General features: G+C 49.1%; 2 protein-coding genes across 2 annotated transcripts; both read left to right on the top strand.

Moving 5' to 3' along the window:
- The first annotated feature begins 5,469 nt into the window (after positions 1-5,469).
- On the top strand, positions 5,470-7,417 carry LOC117866936 (probable glycosyltransferase 6). The gene has a single exon (XM_034751238.2). The coding sequence runs from the start codon at positions 5,573-5,575 to the stop codon at positions 6,914-6,916; it is 1,344 nt and encodes a 447-aa protein (XP_034607129.1). The 5' UTR covers positions 5,470-5,572; the 3' UTR covers positions 6,917-7,417.
- Positions 7,418-7,853: 436 nt separating this feature from the next.
- LOC117866938 (probable glycosyltransferase 6) lies at positions 7,854-9,433 on the top strand. Its single transcript, XM_034751240.2, has one exon. The coding sequence runs from the start codon at positions 7,987-7,989 to the stop codon at positions 9,319-9,321; it is 1,335 nt and encodes a 444-aa protein (XP_034607131.1). The 5' UTR covers positions 7,854-7,986; the 3' UTR covers positions 9,322-9,433.
- Positions 9,434-14,273: the final 4,840 nt, after the last annotated feature.

A 14,273-nucleotide genomic window follows, 5' to 3' on the forward strand; every position in this document is an offset into this window, starting at 1 on the left:
TTACATCGCACGACAGACAAAAAAAAAATAAAAAAATCTTCATATTCAATCAACATATGATGAATTATTTTGGTTCGAGGAAAATATAACAAATGGGGACATATTCAGATGCAAAATGTAGAAAACCGCTAGCACGGTTTTCACATGGTGGCTAGATCGATAAATTCACTGAAATCATGTTTTTATATGATGTTATTAGAAAAAAAAGCTTCATTGAGCAATTATATGTATATAAGAAGAAAATGCTTCGTTGAGGTTCTTTAATTACAATACCGACTATAATTAGCCTTCTGCATACTAGCTACTACTATCTCATCTCTGATTGGCCCAATCCACCAGCTATAGTGGAGTAAATCTGTTATTAATCCAGTTAATTGGCAAAGCGATGCAAGCAAGCAGCAAGCGCAAAACCCGCATCCACATTGGGGTCTATTTCTAATTTTCCACATGGTCAGGTAAAAAAGAAAACATTTCAGAGTCAAGATTCTCTTGCTAACCTAACCTGCAAATCTGCAACAAAACGTGCATTTTTCGTGCATTGCACCCGACACGCACCCCAAACATAGCGCAAAAGTCTATGGTGACTTTAGTAGAAAATTGGCTCAGCACGTCTGTCTAACACAAGCTAAAACATTAGCTCCGTTCAGCTCATTATTTTGAGACCTACCCTGTACAATATTATTAGGGTAGTGATGACTGGTAACAGACATAACATGAGTGGTTGGTGGCGTCAAGCCACACCGTCTTTCTCGCACACGTCACTGGAAGTAAAAATCGCTACGTACTAGGACTCTAGGAGTGTGTGCCTTGTCACCTCGTTCTGTGAAAGAAGCGAGAGCCACTACCAGTTTACTAGGGTTCAAAAATTTCGGCGAGTTTCATGTTTTTCCGCCGGTGAAAGAAGTACTATTATTTCTTCAATTTGGATTTTACTGAAATTACGAGAGGATTTTATTGAGATTAAGCAGGTTTGGTAATTAAGGTCAAGTGAATGTTTAGCAACTTGTACTGCAATGGAGGAAGCTCAAGAGGTCTTATATGAATTCAATAATATAGAATTTCGGCTAGCAAATTTTTGTTTGGCGAGATCAAGAGGCAACCTCTCTTAGATTCATGGTTCATCTTCATCTTTTAGGCCAAGTTGGGCTTAGTTTCTTATAAATTTCATGTCTTTTTCCTTGCACAACTCCTAGACTACAAGCGCCTAAAACTCAGCGGGGACATCACCAGGGGACAAAGGGGTGGTCGGAAGAAGATGAACAGTTTGCATGCTATGATGTTTGGGTGGAAATTGAATGGTTGTGATTCATTGCAAAGAAGCAAAAATTCATGCATCTGAATTTAATCATTTTTTCCTTAAAACTTTATCTATTATCTTAATACAATAGTGTTAAAAGAAGCCATCACGACTGCCGAGAGGGTCTAGAACTTCTCACGTTAATCGGAAAAAAGAAAAAAAAATTTGCACCGTCAGATTTTATGAAGATCTAACGGTCTAGACTAACGCAATGAATCCATATCAAATATGGCTAATAAATATATATAAATTCAAAATTAGAAAGAACACGTCCATATCCAATACAATGATAGCAATTATGTAAATATCATTTCCTATTCAGATTACTTTCACATTGATGAGAAGGGAAGTATACTTGCAACTATGTAAATATTATTTTCTAATTTGATTACTTTTCATGTTGAGAAGAGCCATCTGCTCGCACCCACCGACCAGTTCAGGTCCGTCGTTGCACATCGTACGTTGCATGTAAGGGAATATTAGCAGCCGTAATAATTTCTATTTGTATTTACTACATATATGCATGAGCGATGACAGGTTCTTCCATCAAATCATAATCTAGCCACGACTGATACATGTATACACAACATGAATTGCTTGGGCAACAGAGCAAGTCGTCGATCTACTAAGCGAGCTGGACACACACAGTTTACTGTGGAAACAACAGCATGCATCTCGATTGATGTATGGCCAGTCGACGGGAATATGGAGCCATGAGTCTGTCCATATGAATTGCAAACAACATGGATCTAGGATATGGTGGTAATGGTGACCCAGCAGAGTAGCTGCCACTACTGGAGAACTCTCTATCGGTTCGGAACATTAGTATCGGTTAACAATAGCCTCGGTACTAATTATTAGTATCGGGTCTTTAAATTTGATTGTCCCAGGAGACCCTTTTGTACCGGTTTGTAGCATCAACTGGTATTAATGCCTATACATTGGTATAGATAAGCATATTTTACCATGCATGTTACTAACCGGTACTAATAAAGAGGTCTTCATGGTGAATTCAAAAGGAAAGCATCCCTTCCCAACCTTAGATTTATTATGTAGGTGAGATGGTAAGGAAGCTCCATGCTAGGCGGTCTTGGGTTCAAAACCTACGCACCAAACGTGTACATATTCGACGTGAAAAATTGCATGTATCTAGGCCTTTATATTGGTGTTACCAACCGGTACTAAAGGTAAATTTAAGTAGTGGGTTTCACCGGATAGCGGATGCCCAACATGTGGACTCAAAGTAGCAAGCCAAAGATCTTCACCCAGGGATGCAGCATCAAACAGCTTGAGGTAAAAAAAACATGTAAAACAAAACGCGATTTTTATAACTTACTACCGTCTAATTTTTGGAGAACAATACAAAGATCCATGCTTCTACTTCTGATCAAGCTACTAGCAGATAAACAAAGATTAAATGTTACAAATTAGTCCCCATGGATTAATAGCTAAGTGATGGCTCAACCATATCATTAGAAGCCTAAGAAATCAATAAATATATTCTTTGTAAGATATATCAATCCTAAAAAATCAGTAGATATGTTCTTGGTAAGATCTATCAGACATTGTCAGAATGAAGCTAAAATACAATACTCACTACCTTAATCAAGCAGCACACCCACACACAACGGAGATCCATGTATATCATTAATTGTTCCCAAATATCCTTGGTGTGAGGAGGTTGTCTATGGTATGACCATTAAGGGAAAGTTCGGTGGTGTAGCGCTTCAACAAAGAACAAGAATAAAATGTGATGCTCTAGAGATAATGATCCAATTTTTAAGGTTATATGGCTATAAGGAAGTGTCTGCAGGCATAGATGGTTTATTGACACCTATAGAGATGTTGCCACTATAAAGAGTAAGGTCAAAACTACAATTAGAAGATTTGAGGATAAACAACATCGACACGGTGTGTTATCATAAGGCTACCCTACTATTCCAAAATGAAAGATGATGAGGTAGTGCATATCTTTTAGAGCAATGATCAAGGAAAAAGTTGATCAAAAGAAAGGAGAACGACTAGGATCAAAAGAAAGGAGAGAAATATGACACAATGGCATGGCCATGGTAGAGCTATGATGATATTCCAATCTAGCAGTGACAAAAGAGCGTCAGATGTCAAAAGGAACTGATTACAAGAGGATGATGAACATGGATAAAGGCAGTAGGTTGGCCATGAAGAAGTGCAACTTGAATACAATAACATTTGAAGAAGACCTCCACTATCAAAAGATAGAAGATGAGACCAGCAGAGCTAAGAAGCAGTTTTTATTTAGAATGCGATGAGGGAGCTCTCAACTTGGAGAGCGCAATGACAATGAGCATATGGGCAATAGGGCACGGCAATAGTAAGATCTCTATTGTGCATCCATGTCGAAGTCACAACGCGATCCTAACATGGTAGGGAGATCGAGCATCACCCTAAGGGCTGAAAAATGTTTGGAAAAGAAAAGATGATGTAGTCAAGGCATAATAGCCATGTCATATAGAACAAAGAAACTCTATATCGATGTTTGGCATGCATGCCCATCCATATGTAGAAAGATGTAGATAGTGTTCAACGAGAGGGAATGACGTGCGTTCTCGATGATTGCGGCATAGGGGGCAAAGCTCCTTGGGAGCAGAGCAATTTCAAATTGGCTAGAAAAGGGCTATATTTTGCAAGTGCAATAAGAAATCTAATGAATTTGGACAATTCTTGGTGCAAAAAAGGTACAACAACTGTAAGACAAGGGAGCATGCATGCATATGGAGATGTAGCAATTGGAGATCGAAGAACAAAGAAAAGAACACAAAAGAGATATTGGAATACAATAAGAATTAAAGAGGATGCAACCAATTCTCATTAAGGTTTCCATTCAAATTCAAAATGAAACTCTGATTATTATGTGTGGTAGACGCTCACTTAGGTCTTCTTTTAAAAGTCTAGGGATAATTTATCACCATAGCAAAATTCTCAAACAAAAATGAACATAGCCGGTCAACAATTTAAAAATTATATTCATGTTAAAAATGAAAACAATCTTTATATTATGTTCATTAAATAAAAAATATGTTTGTACATAAGGTATTCCCTATTCTCTTGAATGCATGTTCCCAAAATAACATGCATAGATTAACTTTGAAAAATTTCTAATATTGTCATAAAAATGCTAGCTACCTGCGCTATTAGCGCTCGCCACCTTGCTAATATGATGATCTAACAGTGTAGACTAATCCAAAGAGTCCATGTCAAATATAACTAATGAATATATTTATTTGAAATTTTAAAAAGTAAGTAAATTAGAGGGCTACGAATTGAAAGTGAATCAATAGATAAATAAAGAAAAACATCACGTTCCTGTGACATCATAATTGGCATGTTTCACGTATAGATTTTTTAAAGAAAAGCAAGTAAATTAGTATGCTACAAATTGGAAAGAGAATGAAATATATAAATAAAGAAAATAAATAATGTGTGATGGTGTTGTCAAATGTCAACATATTAGAGCTCGAGTGGATAAGATACTTCTTGATGTTGCCGCTGCTGGAAGAGGAACTCACGGTTGCAATTAAGCAATATAATTGTTGTTCCCAAAGGAGGCAGGGAGACAGATTCGGGCAGTAGGGTATCATTGCCATGGGAATGGATGGTGTACCATCAACACAGGATCAAACAAGGTTCTCGCAAGTAGGACAACCAATATTGTTGGTTCCTATACGGAGACGGATGTGTAAGAGATGGCCAATGGCTCCAGCGCAGTAGGGAGATAGGCACAATTCGGCAATGGCACCTCTATCTTGAGTTCTCAGTAACCATTGAGGACAATGAAGGGTGTCAAATGACAAGTAAAAATATAATGAAAACTATATTCAAAGTATTCTCTTTTATATTACTTTCATGTCACAAAATATAACGATAAAAATGATGATACTTTTATCAAGATCATGAAAAAAGTGATAACAAAAAAAGAACTATTTTTTATTTTTTTCAAGTGAAATTTAGCCTAAATATTAGCATTGAAAAATCTAGCTACCCGCCCTATTTGGGCGGACCATTTTTTTTTATATGTGATATCTGAACTACGGACTGCCATACCCACGTGCACAGCACGGCCCCCAAAAGGAAGAAACGAAAAAACTATGACCCGGGACAATTTTCCACGTCGGGGCGCTGGCCGCTCACGTGATCACCCGAACTCCAACGGCAGCAAAGCTAGGCCGGCCAGATTAAAGGCGAGAGCGCGCGCGGCCTGCCTGCACTGCACCCTGCAGCAGTGAACGCTAACGCCGGATGGCCGGGTCGGAGGTCGCGCCGCTCCGCGTCTCCGCCTTTCCGGCGCCGGGCAAGCAGCACGGTGGCGCGCCGCCGAGGCTGGCGGGCCGCGCGCGCGACGTGCTCGTGTTCGCGGCCGGCGTGGCCGCGGCCGTGCTCGCGCTCCTGGGCTCGGCGTCGGTCCTCGGCGCGCCCGGGAGCAGGCTGGTGGCCTTCCCCGTCCCCGGGCCGGAGGACGGGCCGCGCACGTTCTACGACGACCCGGAGCTCTCGTACGACGCCGTCGACGGCCGCCGCCTCACCGGGTGGGACGCAAAGCGCGCCGAGTGGCTGCGGTCGCGCGGGCTCGGCCGGCGGCCTGCACCGGAGCGCGTGGTGATGGTGTCCGGGTCGCAGCCGGAGCCGTGCCCCGGCGACGCCGGCGACCACCTCATGCTGCGGTTCCTCAAGAACAAGCTCGACTACTGCCGCCTCCACGGGATCAAGCTCCTGTACAATAGAGATTTCCTGCAGCCAGCCATGACGAGCTACTGGGCAAAGATCCCCATCGTGCGCGCCGCCATGCTCGCCCACCCGGAGGCGGAGTGGGTGTGGTGGGTGGACTCCGACGCCGTCTTCACCGATATGGACTTCTCCCTCCCGCTCGCCACCAAGTACGCCGGCCGCAACTTCGTCGCCTACGGCTGGCCCGACAAGATCGAGAGGAAGTCATGGCTGGGCATCAACAATGGCGTCTTCCTCCTCCGCAACTGCCAGTGGTCGCTCGATTTGTTGGACGAGTGGGCGCGCATGGGACCCGCCTTCCCGGAGCACGGCCAGTGGGCCAAGGTCGTCCTGAGCTCGCTCGCCGACAAGGGCAACAGCACATGGTTCGACGACCAGTCGGCGCTCGTCTACCTGCTGCTCTACAACTGGGAGAGGCTGGGGAAGAAGGCCTTCATCGAGACCGACTACTTTCTCATGGCCTACTGGCTGGACGTCGTGGACCGGCTCGACGGGGTCGCGGCGCGGTACGAGGCCGTCGAGCGTCGGATGCCTTGGCTCCGGCGGAGGCACGCGGAGCGGGAGCACATGCGGTACGCGGCGGCGCGGAACGCGGCGGTGAGCGGGGCCGTGCCGGGCCCGGCGGGCGGCGGGTACAAGGGGTGGCGGCGGCCGCTCATCACGCACTTCGTCGGCTGCCAGCCCTGCAGCGGCGAGCGGAACCCGATGTACTCGAGAGAGAGCTGCGACGACGGGATGCGACGCGCGCTGGGGTTCGCCGACGACCAGGTGCTCCGCGCGTACGGGTTCCGGCACGCCGCGCCGCTCAACGACAGCGTGCGCCCGCTGCCGTTCGACTACCCCGCGCGTAACAATTGACGCGAAGGAATTGGGCCAATGTGGGCCTTAATTGTATCCTGTATCTAGCTATTATCTGGAGTCCGGAGATGATGGGTGGGGGATGCTAATACTTGCAAGACTCTAATGATAAAATTAATTCTAACAATCCTAGCATCCAGGAAAGTGGTGAGAGCATATGCTTGGCTCAGCTCCCAGCCAGAGCACAGCGTCAGCTTACGCCAAAAAACGATGCCACAGGATGCGGTGAGAGGGGCCTGTTTGTTCCCGGCTGCAGCTAGCCACGCCGTGCATGTGGCGGCGTTGAAGATACAGCGCCGAAATCGACGCCACAATTATGACGGAGAAATGAACTGGCCAGCTGTTAAACATCGCTCTTGCCAGGATTAGGTCCTATTCTCGAGGCCTTACAGGTAAGGCTCGTTTATAACGTCTATTACCGCTATAGTATGTGTAAAGTAGTATGTTTTAAACTTAATTATCTATCCCATATTATTTATGACGCGTTTTCACGTACTTCCATCCCAAATTATAAATTATTTTAATTTTTTTATACATAAATTTTACTGTACGTCTAGATATATATTATGTTTAGATATGTAGAAAAAATATGGATCTAAAAAATGACCTAGGAGTAGTAAAACTGAGACCTGCACCTGCATCGCGAGAAGGTAGGAACCCCGCCATTTAAGCATCAAAACAGTGCTCACTCAGCTACCGATGCTATGCATAATATTCTATGGCCAAGCATTTGACGTATAAACGCCAAGAATTAGTGGCTTAAATTTTAACTGCCAGCATTAACAGAGGTAACATGCAGAAGCTGATGAAGTGGTTTCTGGACAGTACACATCAGCAGCTACCAAAGCAATGCAAACAAGCAAGCGCAAAATCCGCGTTGCGTACGTGCTGGTTTATTTTTCTACTACAAAATAGTACATACAAAAGTATCTCGGGTATGGCAAGTCAAGTCTGCTCGCTTCGTAAAAAAATTGGTCCGGCACGTTTATCTAACAAGTCAAAACCTCACTAGCAGACCCATCTAGGCTCAAGGACATGATCCAGCTTACCGTTGTGAAGGACAAATAGAAATGGCCGCGCCGTCCTGCTGCGCCTCCTCTTCGGCGCGCAAGAAGCAGAAGCCGAGTCCGAGGCGCGCGCGCGACGCGCTCGTGTTCGCCGCCGGCGTGGCGGCGGCCGTGCTCGCGCTCCTGGGCCCGGCGTCCGTCCTCGCGCCGGGGCGCGGCCAGCTGATCGCGTCCCCGGTCATCCCCGGACCGGAGGACGGGCCGCGCACGTTCTACGATGACCCGGAGCTCTCGTACGACGCCGTGGACGGCCGCCGCATGACCGGGTGGGACGCCAAGCGCGCGGCGTGGCTGCGGTCGCGCGGGCTCGGCGGCCGCCGGCGGAGCGCGCCGGAGCGCGTGGTGATGGTGTCCGGGTCGCAGCCGGAGCCGTGCGCCGGCGACGCGGGGGACGACCTCATGCTGCGGTTCCTCAAGAACAAGCTCGACTACTGCCGCCTCCACGGGATCGAGCTCCTCTACAACCGGGACTTCCTGCAGCCGGCGATGACGTACGCGTGGGCCAAGCTCCCCATCGTGCGCGCCGCCATGCTCGCCCACCCGGAGGCGGAGTGGGTGTGGTGGGTGGACTCCGACGCCGCCTTCACCGACATGGACTTCTACCCCCCGCTCGCCACCAGGTACGCCGGCCACAACCTCGTCGTCCACGGCGACCTCGAGAGGTTCTTCGGGAAGAGGTCGTGGCTGGGGCTCAACACCGGTGTGTTCCTCATCCGCAACTGCCAGTGGTCGCTCGACCTCATGGACGAGTGGGCGCGCATGGGCCCCGCCTACCCGGAGCACGAACGGTGGGGCAAGGTGATCATGGAGTCGCTCACTGAGAAAGGGTCCCCCTGGTCCTGCGACCAGTCGGCGCTCGTGTACCTGCTGCTCAACAACTGGGAGCGGCTTGGGAAGAAGGCCTACATCGAGACTGAGTACTACCTGCACGGCTACTGGGTGGACATCATGGACCGCCTCGACGGTGTCGCCGAGCGGTACGAGGCCGTCGAGCGGAGCACGCCGGGGCTCCGGCGGCGGCACGCGGAGCGGGAGCACGCGCGGTACGCGGTGGCGCGGAACGCGGCTGTGGGGGCCGCCGTTCCAGGCCCGGCGGGCGGTGGGAAGTGGGGGTGGCGGCGGCCCTTCGTCACGCACTTCGTCGGGTGCCAGCCCTGTGGCGGCTGGCGGAACCCGATGTACTCCAAGGAGAGCTGCGAGGGCGGGATGCGCCGCGCGCTGGGGTTCGCCGACGACCAGGTGCTCCGCGCGTACGGGTTCCGCCATGCTGCGCCGCTCAACGACATCGTGCAGCCGCTGCCGTTCGACTACCCGGCCGCGCACGCGCGCAGCAATTGACCGCGAGCCGCGAGATGGCGGGGAGCTCGCGAGTAAGGAATTTGGCCTATTTGTATCGTGGACTTTAATTGTTGATTTGTAGAGTAAAATGCATTACGAACCATTAAACTCACATCAACTTTTCACTCAAATCACTTAATTTGTAATTGATACATGCCATATCAAAGAGGTCTTCTCCCTCGCGTCGCTCTCGCTCGAGGGCGACTCGAGGGCTCCCACCCCACCGCCAGAGGCCTGCCTGAGCCGCCCGTCGGCGGCCATGTGCGTCTACCTTCCTCCCTTCCCTCCCCCTCTCCTCCCCTCACCCCACCACGTCGAGGTCGCCTCACAAGGTCACCCGCTGCTGCCTCCCTCCCCCGCCCCCAACCCGCGCCAGCGACCCTCTCCACCTCTCCTCGTCCCCTCTCCTCTCTTCCCTTTCCTCCTCTTGGCACCCGGGAAACCCTAGATTTGGGTGGGTCTGGGGGCACCTCCGCCTCTGATGCCGGCAGGCTGCGGTGGGCACCGCCGCTGCCTCCCCTACCTCCAGTGCTGGCGGGCCGCGGCGGGCGCCGGGGCTCGGCTTGGCCGCGCCTGGCCCGACCATCCTGATGACGAGGGCCCTCGCCAATGGGTGGGGCCCCCGCCCCCGCGCCCGGCGCCGCCGCTGCCTCCATCTCCAGCGGGTGCGACGGGCGCTGGTGCCGGCCTTGGCCGCTCCGCCATCCTAGGCCACCGCCCCATCTACCGGTGCTCATGAGGCGGGGCGATTATTGCTGCCGTGTCCAGCGTCCCTGCTGTAGGTCGCCGCCACTCGCTGTCCCCCACCTCTTCGTTGGTGCGGTGGGCATGAGGTGGGCATCTGCGGGATTTCCAGCCGCAGCGGCGCGGGCTCCAAGGTCGCTCTTTTTTCTCTTCCTCCTCCCCTACCTTGGTCGTGCTCTGGTCGCTCCTGCCGATGGTTGTCGCTCGTGAGGTCATGCCTCCTCTAGTCGTCTTCTTTGCTAGCGGGGTTGGGAGGATGGGTCATCGTCCTCCCCATGGTGCTTCGGGTCGCCGCCACCCCTCGGCGGCTGCCGCTACCACGAGTTGTCCCGTTCATCACCGTCAAATGTTGCTGGAAGGACAGAGGGCTTCGGCTACCCCCTCTCCCCCCATGGTGGTCTTTTGGTCGTTGCGGTCGCTACTGGTCGTCTGTGGGTCATTGTGATGGCGGTCGTTGGCCTGCGGATGTTCCCCATCGTCATTGCCGTGGATTGCTCGCTGCCATCCCAACGATTTGGCTCTCATCCAGGCCTTGGAGATCGGCTGCGGGGAGTTGGTTTTGGGGTCGGAGTGAAATTTTTGTCCAGCATTTGCCAGTGTCGACAACGGTTGTGTTCCTTAATTAAACTCACCTTGCTGGGGGCGTTGTCGTGGCCACCAAATCCATTTAGTTTTGCTAGGTGAAGACTTGGTCTGCTTCTCCGTGGACAGACGGACGATGGCGGCGTTGGCGTTGCTCCCCCCTTGGAGGCATCGTCTTGCATGATATTCTAGCTCTACCACCACTAGCTCCGGGTTGTTAGGCAATCGGTGATGCGCGTGTGTTCTTGGTGACCTTTTTTCCTGTTGGTTTCAGTAGTTTTAGGTTGTGTTTAGTGTGGTGGTGGTGGTAGGGTTTCTTTTTTTTCTTTTGTTGCGTTTCTGTTGCTGATGGTGGTTCTTGTAAGTGTGCTTTGGGGTCACCAAGAAGTTGTTTCATTGTAATTCTCTTCTACTTAATGAAAAACGTGCTATGCACGTCTTAAATACATGCCGTATCATCAAACTTGCATCATCGGATGTCTTTTTTTTTCCAAATGGTACACACCGCATCCTAAAACTTATCCTCGTTCATGAAGGTCTTTTTTTCCACATTTGATTGATCTGCCAAGTGGAGGTGAAGATATGGAATTGGATGACACTTGTGAGGGTTGTGGGTACGTTATGAAGATTTACGATTCCCTTTGAGTTCACATCTCACAAAAACATATGAAAATCATGAATTCACAGCCTTACTAAAATTGAGTTCACAACTGATTGTAATTGAGTTCACGCACAATATATAAAGTTACTTGTAGGCTCACAAAACTTTCAACATAATTAAAATTGCAACAACACCAATCGACCTGGAGTTCTGATAGCATAGTTTTGGTCCAAGCCCACAAAAGAATCTGTTGTGATGGACCTCAATGCTGAATATATCACCATCAACACCTGCAAGATGAAACCCAAAAAAACAATTACCGAATTCTATATCTTCACCTCCAGTTGGCAGATCAAACAAACATAGCAAAAAAGGACCTTTGGTGGACGAGGATGCAAGTTTTGTGATGCGGTGTGTATTATTTGGAAAAAAGGACCTCCGGTGAATGAGGATGCAAGTTTGATGATGCGATGTGTACCAATTGCAAGTTAAGTGATTTGAGTGATAAGTTGGTGCAAGTTTAATGATTCGTCATGCATTTTACTCTTAATTGTATAATGTTTGTCGCAGATGGTTCGATCCCCCCCTCTCAGTTTCTCTTATCGAAGCACTGACACATAATCACAAACTTACGTGCAGATGTTAGATATGGGACACAAATATTCTAATCACGAGCTTAATCATAATAACCATGGCATCCAGGAAAGTTACATAACTCACATAGTAATTATACAATTGCTTACTGTCGTACATACATCTATGGGCTCACCAAAAGGATTGGACAGTCCTAAATATAGGGCTGTACACCAAGACATGTCAAACATGGAGACTAGGTACAGGACGGCGTGGTCTACATGGAGGACAAGAACTAGTCGAGGATTAGGAAACTACTCGTAGCAGTTAGAGTAGGACTCACTAGTCGAATCCGACTAGTGTTCTTGTAAACAAGCGACCTGTAACCCTACCCCCGGCAATATAAGATGAGGCAGGGACCTCTTCCAAACAAGTTCAATCCAATATAATAGAACCAACACACAGGACGTAGGGTATTACGCGATCTAAGCAATACGAACTTGTCTAAATTGTGTGTTCAAGTTCACCTTCGAGTTCCTTATCTCAACGAGCCCCACGCATAAAACACTACCTCAGGTACCCCCTCGGTAGGTTGTCGGGTCTAAACACCGACAGCTGGCGCGCAGGTAGGTGCTCTCGCTGAGAATCCACTAGCGAACTCGATGGCCCAAGTCATCATCAAGCCCACCGTCACGTTCGAAGCGGGCGCGACATTCATCTTTGGCTCCTGGATTTGCGAAGTAGATGGAGCTGGCAACTTCCACCGCCACATTGCGCCAACCCCGGAGAAGAAGCAGCATGCCATTAACCTTCAGTGTCAAGCTCTGGAGGATCTCATCGAGAAATTCGGCAAATTTTCAATTTCTAACCTAGTTAGAGGCTGAAGGGATGAGTCCGAGTACAACTCGACTTCTCCCGCTAGTCGGACTGGTTCTCACGAGTCGGCATTTAATCCATTGTGCGAATCAGTCTACAATACAAGTTGATTCCTGTTCGAACTCCGAAACTCAAGTGTTGTCTACCAAGCTCCCCTATCCAGATCACAATTCAAGTTGGATTTGATCGAGGACCTCGACTACTACTCAGATCCGGACGAGGAGACTCCTTTATCAAGTCCACAACAAGGCTTGGTGATTACTTCAACTCTACAACGTAGATTCATCTACTGGCCCAACATGAAGCCACCTGCTTTTGCCAAGGATGACGATTCACTCCTTGTCGCCTACCTTGACACCCTTCCTTACCAGGAAGGAACCCCTCTGTCACCCATCTATGGAGAAGACAGTTCCAATCCAATGAGGTCATGACGTCAAGTTCGAATAGTTTTTCTCCGGAGTAGGAACTCCTCGCCATCGTTGCTGCTCAAGAAGGTGAAGGTGAAGATCCACCGGAAAGGAATCCGCAACACGAACATCACCTAGATGACATCTCGCAGGATGAGCTCACCGCCAACATAGCCGGAGAAGAAATCGAAGCTCAAAGAGATCGATGGTGAGCAGGAAATGCTGCAAGAGCAGAGCGTCGCCGCCGCCTTGCAGCTGAACTACCCATCATGAACTTGGATCACACGTTTGAAGCAGTTCAAATGCGTCAACATCATACTCCTCTCGCCACTATCGCATCCATTGACCTGATTACCCGGGTAATGCCACAAACTAAGTACACCAGGTATTAGGAAGTATATGTGTATATTATGATGTATTTATTCTTTCTTTGTACACTTGATGTATTTCTTGTACTCCAAGCCATATTGGTCATATATATAGAGGTCACCCCCGTCATTTGGGTGTGTGGTGTTTCCCATCTACTTCTCTATATGGTATCACGAGATTAGATTGTAGGCCTCCTCTCCTCTCCCCGTGCCTCCTCCCTGATCCATGCAAACCTAGGCGGCGCCCCCCTGCTATGCCGCCGCCACCCATCCTCCGCTGCACCTCCCTGTCTAGCACCCCCCTATCGTGCGCAATGTGCTCCACCGAGTCCTCTGTGTCCGGTGACACCATCAAGCTTAGTTGGTGGAGCGTGCATACGAGCAACTCGACCAGCAAAACTTGAAAAATTTAGTCCCTCACACCTCATCCCAGCATGGCAGTAGCCATAGGCGACCAAGTTGAAATGAGGGTGCTAGACCAAGCCAAGCCATAACAGAGGGTAGTTGGACGGAACCCTGGGAGGTCGTGGCCACCGTGGGCCCCATCCAAAGCCTGAATGCCCAGTACGCGACCTTCATCACAAGATCAACAACAGCTGCGACGCCCGCACAATCATTGAAGGGCGCCGCTGCGAGCGTGAGCAAGAAGTCAAGTATCAGGGAGAGGAGTCGGACGGGTTTCCCGCCTTCTCAAAACGAGTACGGAAAACGGTTCTACCCGGCAAGTTTAAACCTCCGGGTATCACCAAGTACGACGGTAAGCAGGATCATGTCCAATGATTGCGATGCTACTCACTGTCA

The sequence above is a fragment of the Setaria viridis genome, chromosome 8 (assembly GCF_005286985.2).
Source record: "Setaria viridis chromosome 8, Setaria_viridis_v4.0, whole genome shotgun sequence".
In the NCBI taxonomy this organism is placed as follows: Eukaryota; Viridiplantae; Streptophyta; class Magnoliopsida; order Poales; family Poaceae; genus Setaria; species Setaria viridis.